Genomic DNA, 16,053 nt, shown 5'->3' with positions numbered 1-16,053 from the left:
CCAGTTCTTTTAAATTGCAATAATATTTGACTGTTTTTACTATATTTTTGATCAAATAAATGCAACATTGGTGAGCATAAGAGACTTATTTCAAAAACATAAAAACATTTAGTTAGGTGTTTTTTATAGTTATGTATTGCATGAATCCGATAGCATGCTTTTTTGTTTATTTTCCAAGCATTTTTGTTAATGTGGATTTGATAGTTTGTTCGTTAGTACTGAACGAGTTTCTGTTTACACTGTTTGCCGTAAATTTTTATTTCTGTCAGTGAGTGTCTTGTCTAGTGTACCAAATGTGGCAGGACCACCCAGTGGTGCCCATTCAGGAGGGGTCTTACTAGGGTTTATCTTCAAGCTCTTATATCTTCCTCTGTCTCTGTTGTGTTTTGTAAGTACAATGTATGCTTTGCCCCAAAAAATAAAAAAAAACTGTCCTCCTTTAGCAAAAGAGTGAAAACGATTGGTGGTGTAGTTGTGAGAGTGTATGAATGAGTGCTCGATCTGCTTCTGCCATCTGCCTCAGTTCGTGCTTCACTCGGTGTGTCCCCACGGGACATGTGTGGTGGATAAGTTATTCAATTAGAGGTGCATTATTGGGTCGACCACATCAGTGCTCTGAGTTGATGATGTTGTGATTACCCAGGTCTGCATTCCTCTGCCCCACCACAGTGTTGTAGACCCTGCTTCAGAGAAAGGAGGGAGGACACGGAAGAGAGAGAAAGGATGAGATAGAGGGAGAGTCAGTGAAGGAAGAGGGGGAGGGAGAGAGAGAGAGACATGGATAGAGTGAAATGGAGGTCTATCAGAAATGCCTGACTGGTTTCAAATGAACCTCCTAACCACCTCGGTCCCTGGCCACATTCAGCCGCTCTGATTGACGGTGGGGGCCGGCAGCAGTTTGCTACCACTTTATTAGACTGTAATATTCCTGCCTTTCCCTACCAAAATACATTCAGGTTTGAGAAGTACTTTGGATCATTGTTGCCAAAGATTTCTTGACAGTTCTGAGTGCGATATGTCACCCCTGAAACATTTTATTTTTTATTTTCCACTTTGACATTTGTTTCTTTGCACTGTCATTTTGGATCCGCAGTGTCACATCTGAGTAACCCAGGGGAAATTTTTATTGCTCAGAGGGGTTCCTCTTTAAGGGCTCAGGAGACTTAATTGAGCTCTTGGTTAGGTTTCTTTTAAGTGTACATCTTTGTCTGTAAGAAACTAAAATAGATGGATAAATGTGAAATAAATAAAAAAATACACAAAGAAAATTAACGTGAATATCACAGTTCAAATCATTTTGTCTTTGAAGGTTTTGTTGACAAATGTTTGAGCTATTTTGAAATCTCTTGACTTTTGATTGCAGATGTATCTTAGCAAATCTGAGCACAGTTTGTGACATTGTTCTGTTTATCATTGAAATATCTGTGTTTGAAAGATCATTGTTGATTTTCTTTTTTTTGAAACTCTAACCAAGATATGTGAAGATTACTAGGGTCTTTTTTTCTCAGAAGCAGAGGATGTAAGCAGAAGACTCAATTTGCAATTCATTAAATTCCATTCATTGTTAGGAGAAACAGTTATAGATCTTATTTGTGATTTTTCTTTCTTATGGGTTTGCAGTATCGGGCTGGAAATCAATAGTATCACATTTGTTTTAAGAATGGCTCAGGAGAACATTATGACCAACAAGCGCTCTTAACCACTGGTTTTATTGTTCAGAGGTTGCTCTTTCAGGGCTCAGGAGATCTCATTTATATTTATACAGTCTAAAACAGCCACAAATGAGAGAATTGTTTACATACAGAATGAGTATAAAGATGCAAAAAATAATGTATCAAAGCTTAGATAATTTAGTCTTTTGGGTTTAATAACAAATGTTAATTTTGAAATCTCAAATTTTTGATTGTAGACTTGATTGTAGATTTTAGCCATTTGCTCTCTATTTAATTTCATTCCTGACTAAAAAATTAGTAGGTCTTATTACTGACTTTTCTTTCTTAAGGGCTTGCAGTGTCAGGCTAGGTCACATTCGTGTTAAAATGAACCTAATGTTCTTCTGAACCAATCAGAGCACTGAACCATTTGTTTAATAGCTTAGAGGTTGCTCTATCAGCATGGATGACAAATACAGTATGGACAAATGTTAGCATGCATAATAAGTATAGAGCTATAACATCAGCTCAGGTAATTTGATCTTTGAAAAGATGTTCCAGAGTTAATTTTGAAATCTTAGACTTTTGAATGTAGACTTATTATTATGAATTTGCTCTTCATTAATTCTCATTGCTGAATTTGAGAAATAATTTAGACATTAAAGACTTCCCATTTGTCATTTTCCCTTCCTGTGCTTTTGTAGTACCTCTGAAAAGTATAATGACATTAGAGAAGGACGCTGCTGTGATGGCTTCTTTAACAGTCTCTTTACTATGAATCACTTTATGAAACATATCACAGTAAAGCATGCATAATACTTTTCCCTTATATACCAACAACTGGTTAATCACATGAGCAACACGTTCAGTCACGCAGTAGACAATGAACAAGTACCATCAACAGGTTATTCAACTAACACTCCAGTCTCAAACACATGGCCTTTACAATCGGTACAATGACGCTCAAAATTTATGTTCTTTGTAAACAGAGAAAGATTTTGCAGTGTTAGAAAAATAAGTAATAATGGCAAGTTGGAAACTCATAATAACATCAAAAGCACATATTTCAACTGATTACAAAACATTTAACTTTTGTAGTGTCAGGTTTGAAGTTAAGTGTCACATTTGTGCTATTAATGGTTTAGTAGAACACCAGAGCCAATCAGAGCACTGACCACTGGTGCTTTCTGTTCAGGATACACTCAGACCGCCACATGCCCAGGTGACAGTGAGGACATGAGGCTGGATGCTCTCTTTCCCTCTGTGCATATAAGCGTGTTGAGAAGCTTCAGAGGGTTACGGCGAGCTCCTGCCAGGAAAGGCTGGCTCTGGTTCCCACAGCCAGTCCCCAGATGCCCAGAGCGAAGAGGGCAGGGTGCCTCATCTGCTGTGCAGAGAATACAAATAGGTCAGTCAGTGTTGTAGAGGAGGGGCGGCCCTGGTCAGGAAGCCCTGCCAGATGAATTCCTCCATCAGACTTGATGGTGAGGGCCATCTGCTGCAAATGTGGGGGAAGTCAAGCACGAGGTTGGGCGATGTCTCCTTTTAGCCTATCACACAGGAAAGGGAGGAGGCTGGGTGGGTGGTAATGAGAAAGGCGAGTGAAGGAGTTTGTGAACAAGGTGCACACATGTCAATCAAATAGTTAGAGCACTGTAACGTTCAAAAGATTCTCCATCGAGATCTCACAGAAATGCGAGCTAAATAATAGGCAATTTAGAACAAATGTTCATGGGTTTTCAGAATAGTGTGAATAATTGAGGTATATACATGCACAACCACGCTGAAAGATAATTAAACTTAGAGGTGGGCGAAACGAGTAGAATGATGTCATGGCTTGCAATTGATCCAGTGTTTTTAGACTTGTGAAGCTAAGTCATATGTAACTTGATGAAACACGTTGCTTGTGCTTTCTCTGCTATTGTCTTAATATGATTTTTTTTTTGCATTTTTATATGAGCCATGACTTACCAATTTCGAAGGAAATGTGATTGGCATAGTCTAAAATGAGGTCTGATGCTAAATGATGCTGGCTTAAGATCAGTGGACAATGTAAAAATGTGGTTTTCCTTTGAGATGTCATACTTAATGTAGCAGCATCATGATTTGTTATGGGATGTTGCCATGACTATTCCAGTTATATTAGGGACCAGAAATTGAAGCTATTCAGAAAGTTAAAATTAACTTGTATGAGAGTAACTAAAATATATAACTAACAATAAATACATTTAAATATATTTAAAACTAAAATGTTTTTAAACATTATTTTTTATTGTTTTTTTTTTTCATTATGATATCAGTACCATTCTGACATTTTTATGAACAGCAAAAATATACAGTGTGTGTGTGTGTGTGTATATATACAGGTGCATCTCAATAAATTAGAATGTCGTGTAAAAGTTAATTTATTTCAGTAATTGAACTCAAATTGTGAAACTTGTGTATTAAATAAATTCAGTGCACACAGACTGAAGTAGTTTAAGTCTTTGGTTCTTTTAATTGTGATGATTTTGGCTCACATTTAACAAAAACCCACCAATTCACTATCTCAACAAATTAGAATATGGTGACATGCCAATCAGCTAATCAACTCAAAACACCTGCAAAGGTTTCCTGAGCCTTCAAAATGGTCTCTCCGTTTGGTTCACTAGGCTACACAATCATGGGGAAGACTGCTGATCTGACAGTTGTCCAGAAGACAATCATTGACACCCTTCACAAGGAGGGTAAGCCACAAACATTCATTGCCAAAGAAGCTGGCTGTTCACAGAGTGCTGTATCCAAGCATGTTAACAGAAAGTTGAGTGGAAGGAAAAAGATGCACAACCAACCGAGAGAACCGCAACCTTATGAGGATTGTCAAGCAAAATGTCTTCAAGAATTTGGGTGAACTTCACAAGGAATGGACTGAGGCTGGGGTCAAGGCATCAAGAGCCACCACACACAGACGTGTCAAGGAATTTGGCTACAGTTGTCCTCTCCTGAACCACAGACAACGTCAGAGGCGTCTTACCTGGGCAAAGGAGAAGAAGAACTGGACTGTTGCCCAGTGGTCCAAAATCCTCTTTTCAGATAAGAGCAAGTTTTGTATTTCATTTGGAAACCAAGGTCCTAGAGTCTGGAGGAAGGGTGGAGAAGCTCATAGCCCAAGTTGCTTGAAGTCCAGTCTTAAGTTTCCAGAGTCTGTGATGATTTGGGGTGCAATGTCATCTGCTGGTGTTGGTCCATTGTGTTTTTTGAAAACCAAAGTCACTGCAACTGTTTACCAAGAAATTTTGGAGCACTTCACGCTTCCTTCTGCTGACCAGCTTTTTAAAGATGCTGATTTCATTTTCCAGCAGGATTTGGCACCTGCCCACACTGCCAAAAGCACCAAAAGTTGGTTAAATAACCATGGTGTTGGTGTGTTTGACCCGGCCAGCAAACTCACCAGACCTGAAGCCCATAGAGAATCTATGGGGTATTGTCAAGAGGAAAATGAGAAACAAGAGACCAAAAAATGCAGATGAGCTGAAGGCCACTGTCAAAGAAACCTGGGCTTCCTTACCACCTCAGCAGTGCCACGCCGAATTGAGGCAGTAATTAAAGCAAAAGGAGCCCCTACCAAGTATTGAGTACATATACAGTAAATGAACATACTTTCCAGAAGGCCAACAATTCACTAAAAATGTTACTTATGAAGTATTCTAATTTGTTGAGATAGTTAAATGTGAGCCAAAATCATCACAATTGAAAGAACCAAAGATTTAAACTACTTCAGTCTGTGTGCATTGAATTTATTTAATACACAAGTTTCACAATTTGAGTTAAATTACTGAAATAAATGAACCTTTCCACGACATTCTAATTTATTGAGATGCACTTGTATATAAATTAGAATATCATGAAAAAGTTCTTTTTTTTGGTAACTTATTTCAAAAAGTGAAACTTTCATATATTCTAGATTCATTACATATAAAGTAAAACATAAAAAAAATTTTTTTTAATTTTGATGATTAGAGCTTACAGCTCATGAAAGTCAAAAATATTTACATTTGAGTTTCATTAACCCTTAAAGACCTAGAACATTTTTGGGGCACCTGACACGCCTGTACCTTTTTTTGTTTTTTCAGACCTATTCTAGCAGTTAGCATCAAGTGCCATATATCTTTATAAACAGGAGAACTTGACGTTTCAGTCCAGCTAATTTAAAGTCCCAATTTTCCCTTTGTTTTCTCTAAGAATTAATGAATTTACAGAATTTTAAGAAAGACGCAAGCAATAATTGGGTGTTTTTTTTTTACTGTGTACTCAAACAGTAACTCCTGAAATCTGGACCTTTTTTCGTTAAAATAAAATAACATTTTGTCTACATATAACATTCCCCAAGCAAGTTATAGCCATTTATTACAATATTGTTATAGGCACTTTTCAGTGAAAACAGGTCTATTTACTTTACTAACAATATAGGTGTATCCAAAAAAACATTTAGGGAGTAAAGAAAATGGAAACCGTTTTATATAAAAACAAAATACAGTAAAAAATTTACTTTTTTGTTCCAGAAAAAATATATTTTCAATCTGAGTATGAACAACAAACACAAAAATACAACAAAAATGTGCAACAAAAATACAAGCAGTGCAAATGATTCACAAACTACACACAAAATGGGTGAGAAATATATAGAGTGCAATAGAAAAAAATAGTGCAAATGATCTTTATGAACTATATAAGTATTATTTACATAATAGAACAGCCAAATGGATCGATCCGCTGGCTGCACTCTGCGTATACCTAAATTCCAGTGCTTTATCCGATATTTACCACTTTTTCTTCCTTGCTTTTGGTTTATTTTATTGTATTGGCCAAAGTGCTATGTCCTGTGTTTTTCTGGGCTTTTTCAGAGAGTGCTCTCATGCAAATGTGTTATTTTGTGTTTGTTTTCATGCACGCACGACACACTTTAATTTCACTTTGTGTTTGCTCAAATTCCCATAGAAACACGCTAAACAATGGTTCAAAAGATCAAATATCTATGTTTATTGGTTGAATATGTGACAGTTTGAATCTGAAAAGCAGTCAGATAGGATTAGTGGTTCAAAAGTTATTAAACATTTAAGAACAATAGTTATTTTTAGCCGCCGGCTGTCTCGGTTTTTGGGGGTTAAATGACCATCCCTACATTATAAATTACGGGTATCTCTTGTTCTTTTAAACCACAATAATGGGGAAGACTGCTGATTTGGCAATGGTCCAGAAGACAATCATTGACACCCTCCACAAAGAGGGTAAGTCACAGGAGGTCATTACTGAAAGGGGTGGCTGTTCTCAGAGTGCTGTATCAAAGCATATTAAATGCAAAGTTGACTGGAAGGAAGAAATTAGGTAGGAAAAGGTGCACAAGCAACAGGGATGACCGCAAGCTTGAGAATACTGTCAAGCAAAGCAGATTCAAACACTTGTGAGAGCTTCACAAGGAGAGAACTGAAGCTGGAGTCACTGCATCAAGAGTCACCACGCTCAGACATCTTCAGGAAAAGGGCTACCAAGATACTTCTGAAACAGAAACAATGTCAGAAGCATCTTACCTGGGCTAAGGAGAAAAATAACTGGACTGTTGCTCAGTGGTCCAAAGTCCTCTTTTCAGATAAAAGTAAATTTTGCATTTCATTTGGAAATCAAGGTCTGGAGGAAGACTGGAGAGGCACAGAATCCAAGCTGCTTGAAGTCCAGTGTGAAGTTTCCGAAGTCAGTGATGATTTGGGTGCGTGACGTCTGCTGGTGTTGGTCCATTGTGCTTTATCAAGTCCAAAGTCAATGCAGCCGTCTACCAGGAGATTTTGGAGCACTATATGCTTCCATCTGCTGACAAGCTTTATGGAGATGCTGATTTCCTTTTCCAGCAGGACTTTAGCACCTGTCCACAGTGCCAAAAGCACTTACAAGTGGTTTGCTGACCATGATATTACTGTGCTTGATTGGTCAGCCAACATGCCTGACTTGAATCCCATTTGAAATCCATGGGATATTTTCAAGTGAAAGATGAGAAATAGTCGATCCAACAATACAGATGAGCTGACGGCTCAATAGTGCCTCAGCAGTGCCACAGGCTGATCGCTTCCATGCCATACCTCGCTGATGCTGTCATTTGTGCTAAAGGAGCCCCAACCAAGTATTGAGTGCATAAATGAACATACCTTAAAGAACTTGAACTTTTCGGTTTTGCCAATCCTTTTTTTGATTGATCTTAGGAAATATTCTAATATTTTGAGATACTGGATTTTTGACTTTCATGAGCTGTAAGCTCTAATCATCAAAATTAAAACAAAAAAACTTTTGAAATGTTTTACTTTACATGTAATGAAACTGGTCATAGTTATGTCATCAGTTAAGTCATGAAGTTAAGAAAGGCTAATTAAAGCTGCCTTAAAACTGTATATGCATTTAAGTATTTGTTATATATGAGTCACATTTAAGAACACGTCTCCGAAATGCAATGGTTTTCAGAACTGTCCTGAAGCACCCCAACACTGTCTCCCTCATCTGTCTCACCTCATCTATCTCACCCGATTCAACTTGTCAGCTTAATAGAGACTTTAAAACCTGAAGCATGCCAGAAAAGGTAAAGAGTTGTGAGAAAATACAATGCGTGTCAGATCCACGTCACGTTCAGCAGCGGCAGCCGCAGCTCTTAAAGTGATAGCAGCCAAAATAACCTAGTAACCCAGTTTCTGTGATGTTGGTTAATGAAAGAAAAAATGAGAAAAAGAGGAATTCATCTATTTAATTTAGAATTTAGTGTTTGATAACTTTAGTACATTTCTGTATATTTCCTACTTGCTGAAGGCCACATCGTGATTAATTTCAGAAAAAAAGTGTGATTAATTAGTTAAATTTTTTAATATAAATGGGTATAGGTGCATTCAAGTCGTTCTATGTATGAAGTGCATTTGTAATGTACTTTTTAGACCAAAAAAGTGAGCGTCACGTCATTGACCCAAAATGACCTAATATGAGATCTTAACTAAATGCTTTTCCCAAGAAAGAGCTTGTGGAAAAAGGTTTCTTAAGGCTTACTATAACAATGTCCTCATAAACTCACTGTTCTTGCGTGAGTGGGAAGCCTTACGTCCAGTTTTGGACCTCTCTTGTGGAAATTCCTGATATGACAAATTGTGTTTAATCAGAATGTAAAAATAGAAATGGTTTGGTTTTGATGTAATCTAATTGTAATATTCTTTACAGCAATTCACCCCAGGCTTGGCCGTATGCACCTCTTCGAGTGTTTGATTTACATTGGCAATAAATCAAATCCCACTCCTGATTAAGTTAAGCAAAATCCAACTAAAAATAAGCAGCTTTGAGTGACTTGCCCTGGTCAGTATCATAAAGTCAAAACAGCCTTCACCAATATGAGACATTCCAGCGTTTTACAGTGATATCGGTTTTCCTGTTTTACACCCGTGCTGAGTTAAAGACACAAAAAGCTGATGAAAATACAGGAAATAGACCCAGTCAGAGTCAAGGGTTTTGTGGCTTGTGGAATTCTAACCCTTGCCAAAATGTAAATATACATGATCTGGATTATAAGGTTTGGCTCATACACTATGCAAGGCATTTTGTAAAAATCCGAATGTGTGCAGAACGCTGCAAGCATACATGTGGAGCAGCCAATCCCTCCTGATTGTAAATACGTAGTGTTCGAGTAAACAGCACTCACTCACGGCTATTGATTTGAGGTGTTTGCTGAAAGATAAAGCTAGTCTGCACTTCTCGTTAAAGTTAGATGTTTGCATACCCAACTCTGGTCTGAAAAGAATGCTGTTCCCTTATGTTAACACAGAATGCTTGTGCTCGTAATTACCCCGAACTCTTCTGACAAATGCATTTCTTGTCATTTCTCTTCCAATTTCCCACTTGCAACATAAATTAATCATATTACAATTGAACGAGCTGTCTGCTTAATATGCTCATTTTTTTCCCTCCATTTCACCGTTGCTTTGCAACACATCCGTCTCTATGATTATTTCAACTGGTGCCAGCAAATGACTGTGACCTCTTTAATTTGGCCTGTGATGAGGGCCCCTCCAATTCTCCACAGTCCCCTTTTAAAGCACAAAAAAAGTAGAGATTGAAAGCAATGTTGTTGCCATGGCTACCTGCTGGCAGCCTCCTCCGTGTACCGAAAGCCCCCACAATGAACAGCACTGGCTGTTCCCAACCCTGAGCCTGGGTGGGAGGGGTGGAGCTGCTTGGAAACAAGGGGAGGTCTCTCTTCAACTAAACCAAGGCTGCTGGCTGGGGAAAGAGCAACAAAAGGTTCAACACAAACCCAATGCTCTCCTTGTGTCCATGTGGCTGGGTGATGGGTGTGCTCTGTGTACAGTATTTGGCCCTTCAGATGAGGCCAGGGGCTGTTATCGTTCCTTATGACAGGTTGATTAGCATTACATTTGCATTCAACGCTTGCTGAAACTAAATGAATCCTTATTAAAATTGCCCATATAGCAACTATGGTTGAACTGTGGTATTTTTGTTAAAACTGTAATAACAGCAGGTAAAACCATGGATAAAGCTAATGGATAAAGTGTAATGCTTAGATTAAAATGAACTATGTTTCTGCATTTAGTGTTACTATAGAGTTCCTATAGTAAAATTATGGTAAATAAGGGAAGAGTATGGTTGCTAATTTGAAATGTTGTACATAGGCAGCAAATCTGCTTGTTATGCAAATAGCACAGGAGAAACACCTCACATTTGATTTTGGTGATTTTATATTGCTAAGCTAATAGTGTGATACTCTAAAAATATGTAACGAATATATATTTGGCAAAAAAAAAATCAATACAAAATCAAAAATTGGCTGTCTATGCAGCAGAAATGCCAATTTTTTAATTGATGCTACATGACTGGAGAAAACAGAGAAAAAGAGCTGTGATGTTCTCTTTTGCCTTCATTACCCATATTGCACTTTTGATTTTGGTTCTGCCCCTTTGTTGATCCAACTGTCTGTGTGCCAGGAATACAAAAATTAGAACATTTGACCTATAGTTTTAACAAAGTTCTGGAGCTGCCAAATCATATTAACACAGAGAAAATGTACAAATTATTTTTTTACATACACTACTGACATGGTAATAATGCCAAGCTAGTTGAAAATTGGCACTTTTTTGGCACTTAAAACTTATTTTTTAGTCACGTTTATTGTTTTGAGAATTTTTATGGGCAAAATCCAACAGGAATCTACATGATCTGGAATTTCACGTGAGGGCAAAAATAATTCGTAAGGGGTTCTAGGGCTGTAGCTATCGAATATTTTAGTAATCGAGTATTCTACCGAAAATTCTATCGATTAATCGGATAAGAAGAACTTTTTCTTTATTAAAGAGCAATACTAAATATACAAGAGAAAGTAAGACAGGTCTCTTAAAATTAACAAGTAATTTGCTTCCTTTTTAGAAAAATTTACATTTTTATTGCTGAAATTGCATATATTAATAAAACTAAACCCATTTACTGCATTTAATTGCCATATTACATTCAAAATACAAATAAAGAAAAATATAAAAATAAATTCAAATTACTTTAAAAAAGATAAACACAGTACAACCTAAAACTAAGACATAAATCAAAATAATAGTAATAAAAAAATAATAATAAAACCTAAACATTGTGCAACTTAACTTTCAAGTTTCAGCCTAACTGTACAGCTCAGGCGTGACATAAACCTTTACTGTCTTCTTAGAAGTCTTTGTGGCTTTTTTAAGAGGCAACAATTAGTGGCCAGGAAGCTAACGTGGAACAAAAACAAGAGTCCATACACAACATTTATTAACACATTTTTCAGCAACATGAATTTAAAGTTATTTGGAAAATAAACCCTCTTAAATGTCTCTCTGCATACTGGTGTGTGTGTAATCCTTTAAAGGAGCATGTGGTTGCAAACACAGTGCACTCTATGCAGTTACAAGGATGCACCGAAATGAAAATTATGGGCCAAAACCGAGATGCTTGGTCGAAAACCGAAACTGCTTTGTAATAATTATTTATTTTATTCAATAATATAAAGTAGTTTTGTAAGACTTTAATTTAACTCAATTTTAATGACACAGAATTAAAAAAACACAAGCCAATAAAATAACCACACTTTTATTGAAAGAAAATTGGACAGAAAATATATTAATATTAAATATCAATGTATTATTTTTATTCAGTTCTATGCAACAGAATCAGACATAACTGTTGTTGTTGTTGTTTTTGACTAATTATCCAAATAATGTACAGTCCTGCAAACAGGGTTTTTCCTTTCTCAAAATGCATCGGAGGTGGTACCATCCTGATCATGTGCATTGTGCACACAATGTACCCACCCTTCAAGTGGATGAAACAAACACTTTTTACATGCAACATATTTTAGGTGCTATTATAATTATAGCTATGATTAAAGAAAATGACAATTATAAAGTTATGTTTTATTTTCTCTCATCTAATGTTTTATTGTTATTTATTCTTAAAATAGCCTTATTAAATGTTTTATTTTTCCTCAGAAATTCTGTGTTGTGTATCTGGTTATCAAATGAAGGCATAAAACATTAATTTTATTTATCTTTAAATTATTGAAAATTAAACTTTTTGGCAAACAAAGGGGATTTACTATTAAAATTAAAACATGGAAGAAATGTTGTGTGATCATTCCTTAAAAAATAAAGTTTTCATAATTTTATTAGTAGTACTATGTACATTGATCAATAGTAATATATTTCTGCTGCAATGTCTTCAAATTAAACCGGACTTTTATTTTGACGGGTTGCCGTGAATCCTTTAAATTTCTGTGTGAATATGATAAGAAGCTAGTTTTACTCAAATGAAACGGTAAAACGCTCATGAAGTGACTCTCAGAGCAGTTCTGGAGGATGTTGTTCGTGTGTTTATGCCCTCATTGAGACGGCAGATGCAGCGGCAAGTCCCGCGCTTCAGTGTGTGTGTGGTAAAGGAAAACGCGCGTCTCTGCTATTCATTCATACAGAGATATGATCGCTTAATATGTGTTAATGCTCATCAGATCGCGTAAATCAGTGGGAAATGAATAGAAATGATGATTCTGTGTACAGAAATATCAAGTAAACGTGTACAAATATAAAAACCCTGGCAAAGCTATTATTATTATCAGCGCATGTGAGCAGAGCATAGTGGGGACCGGATCAGTGAAGGAGATTTTACCAGTTGCCCAGTACAGCTGTACTACAGCATGTCACCGCACGGTAAAGCTACTGCAAACAGGAACAAGTATACTACATAGAAATTTCTTATAACGCCTTATTTGAGCAGGTTTAGCATTTCTGGTGAGCATGAGCGGTAAATGAGCAGAATGCACAGTGATAGAGCGGAATATTGAACGGAGCGTCACGCGGCGCAGTGATAAGAGTGAAACCTGAACACTGATGTGCGGCGCGGCATATATTTTCGGCGGCCGAAAATTCAGTGCATCCCTAGTAATTGGATTAAAACGATTCTTCGAAGCACAATAATTTACCTCATGTTTTTTTGTATTCGAGTTACTGGAATTACTCGAGGAATCGTTTCAGCCCTAATGGGTTCTAGTTGGTCACATGGGCTACATCGTTACACTATTGACACAAGATGGCTTTTTTTGCCTGTGAATATTCGTCATCACCGTACCTTTGCTATTGAATGAAATATCACTATATAGTAGGCTATGTTTTTCTCACTTCTGTTGTCATCTTGGATTTTTAAGTCCGTCGCAATGCATTCTGGAAATGCCTTCTCTGTGGAGAATGTAAGTGATCCTGTCTTAGAATATGACTAGGTATCTTGGGAGGCATTATTACTCTGTCTACCATTTAGAACAGTAAAAGGTAGTGAGCATTACTGTGATGCCTTAAAGGGGTGGTTGATTGCAATTTCACTTTTTTAACGTTTGTTAGTGTGTAATGTTGCTGTTTGAGCATAAACAATATCTGCAAAGTTGCGGTGCTGAAAGTTCAATGCAAACGGAGATGTCCTCTTTTGAAATTCTGGCAGTTTAATGCCTACAAAAACGGCTCGTAGGGACTACAGCGAGTTACTTCCCGGGTCCGTTACGTCACGGACCCAGATAAACCCCCACCTCGGGAACATGTAACGAAGGGGGTGAGGCCATGTTGTGCTGCTTTAGAGAAGAGGAAGAGAAAACTAGGGGTGCACGTAAAAGTCTATTCATATATGAATCGTGATTCTGTCTTCTAACGATTCTAATGGATTCATAAGTTTCAAAATCATATGTTCTAAAGCAGCGGTTCTTAATACTGTTCCTCGTGTCGCCCTGCTCTGCACATGCTCTGCATCTCTCTCTCTCTCTCTCTCTCTCTCTCTCTCTCTCTCATTCAGATCATCAGATAAGCTCTAACAAACTGTTCCAATTATACAGTTATTTTCACATAGCAATGAGAAGCATTATACATGGACGCACGTGTGGTTGCTGTGCTGTATTAAGCTTTAATCAGGATAAACCGTAAATATAAAAGCTAACAGAAGCAGTAGCACTTACAAATAACAGCGTATCTAAAAGTATGAACCAACAATAAACAAAAAAAAACATATTATTAAGAGTCGTGCAGGTTCTGCGTGTTCCTCTTCACTAATATTCTCTGGGTCTCAATCGGGCTCAAGTTGATAAGCAATATTGACGACGGCATTGTTTACAATACAACCGGAGCACATGCCGCTGAGCTGAGGGGCGGGACGTTTAGACGCGCACTAGAGGCGGTTTAGCCAATCACAACACACTGGACCAGCTAACCAATCTGAGCCAATCGCGTATTTCTGAGGGAGGGGCTTCATAAAAACAGGAAATAATTGGGGCGTTTATCAGAGAAGAGACAGAGCAGTGTAGAATAAAGGTAAATTATGTGAAAAATAATGCGTTTTTAAAAAAATGAAGCATGAACACATGTTTGACTGCACCCCATAAACACAATCGAGCCTAGGAAAAAAGAAAAACAGTCAACCACCCCTTTAAAATGCTGCCTCATGAACTGTCCAAAAGGTTTTGGAAGAAAGCATTTTTTATCTCAACCCTTTCTAGCTGAATTAACCACAGTAACCTGTGAAATTCTCAAAAAGTAGAGGAAAATGTGTGAATGACTGTATAATTATTTATTAACAAAGTTGGGTAGTCGTATCTACGTCCCATCGCTCATGCTCAGGTGACTTTGGTAGCAGTTTGCTGGGGGTTAAATGTCAGCCCCGCCTTTGCTAAGTCAGACCCAGTGAGGGAAAATGATCCAGGTAATGGATCTGAGTGGAGATCACATAATACCCAGCCTGCAGTCTGAGAACACATCGCTCTCGCTTGATACTTTCACAGCTGTCCTTTACGAAGCTCCATTTCTCCAGTAGTTTTGTATGTTTGTGCATGTCCACAAACATCAGCAGTGATCTATATGTTTTAGAGTGTGTTTGTGTATGCCGGTGTCGGCAGTTGCCCACAGAGTGCACACTTCTTCCTTCTGCAGATACAGTTGCTATTGGACACAGAAGAGGTAGTGGTGGTGTTTAGGCAGCCGCCCCCGCTCCTGCCCCTGCCTCTGCTTCTGCCCTGCAGTGATGTGCTGACCTTGGCCACTGCACATAGATGCAGACCCGATTCAGACCCTGCAGCCACACTAGCCAAAGCCCCGTCTTTACAGCCAGGATCTGTGCAGGTGGACACACACACACACACAAACACACACACTGCCTCCTAAAGAGCCCTGGCCCCCGAGCATGCACATGTCATGTGCTTCTGAACTCCACACTGAAGAACGTTTACTGGAATAATACACTTGTTAGCCAGAAAAAGACTGCCTGGTTCAGCACAGGCTTCACACAAAGATTATTTAATGTGTCTTTATACTAGTTAAAGAAATAAAACCATTGACCCAAAGTCCCTGAATCTCGTTTTTACAGTCCTTCTGTGCTCTGTGGTCCTTTCTTGGCTTTTGAAAATGGGTGGAAATTTCATAGTAAACCTTCCATAACATTTGAAAGAACCGAATGTCTGGATTTTCTGGAAAAAAAAATGTGCTAGGGTGTTGTGAGTGGTTGCCAGGCCATTGCTATGCGGTTGCTAAGCTGTCATGAGTGGTTGCTAGGCTGTTCTGGGAGGTTGCTAACTGGACCAAGTCAAAAAAGCACAAATCTCTATGATTTTCTGGTCCCTAGATATGGCTCAGCTCCCCCCTTCAGTGTAAGTATGCAGGATTTTTCGCTTGGATTATCCTCTGACAGGCTAAAATCATGGATCCGATCACTTTGAAAAGAAGCTGCACACCTCTCCTTTAAACACTACTTAATATGAAGCATCATTTACATTTGCATTATTCACTTTAGTTCAAAACGGATCCATAACCCAAACAGTGAGCAATAATAATGCTGGCCTCAG

General features: G+C 37.9%; 1 protein-coding gene across 5 annotated transcripts in view; it reads left to right on the top strand.

The window, feature by feature from the left end:
• klf12b (Kruppel like factor 12b) overlaps nt 1–16,053 on the top strand; it is a 72,424-nt gene that overhangs the window by 772 nt on the left and 55,599 nt on the right. The window contains exon 2 of one of the 5 annotated variants that reach the window (XM_058786126.1): nt 15,146–15,334. The exons of 3 other annotated variants lie outside the window; for them this stretch is intronic. In XM_058786126.1, coding sequence (XP_058642109.1) covers nt 15,265–15,334 — 70 coding nt within the window. In that variant the 5' untranslated portion in view covers nt 15,146–15,264. Of the gene's footprint in view, nt 1–15,145; nt 15,335–16,053 lie in introns of those variants that run through there. One more of the 5 variants, XM_058786123.1, reaches the window with a different exon arrangement.

This window comes from Onychostoma macrolepis, chromosome 09 (genome assembly GCF_012432095.1).
Source record: "Onychostoma macrolepis isolate SWU-2019 chromosome 09, ASM1243209v1, whole genome shotgun sequence".
NCBI lineage: Eukaryota > Metazoa > Chordata > Actinopteri > Cypriniformes > Cyprinidae > Onychostoma > Onychostoma macrolepis.
The sequence above is the reverse complement of the archived record's forward strand: the minus strand, read 5'-3'. Positions and strand labels throughout refer to the sequence as shown.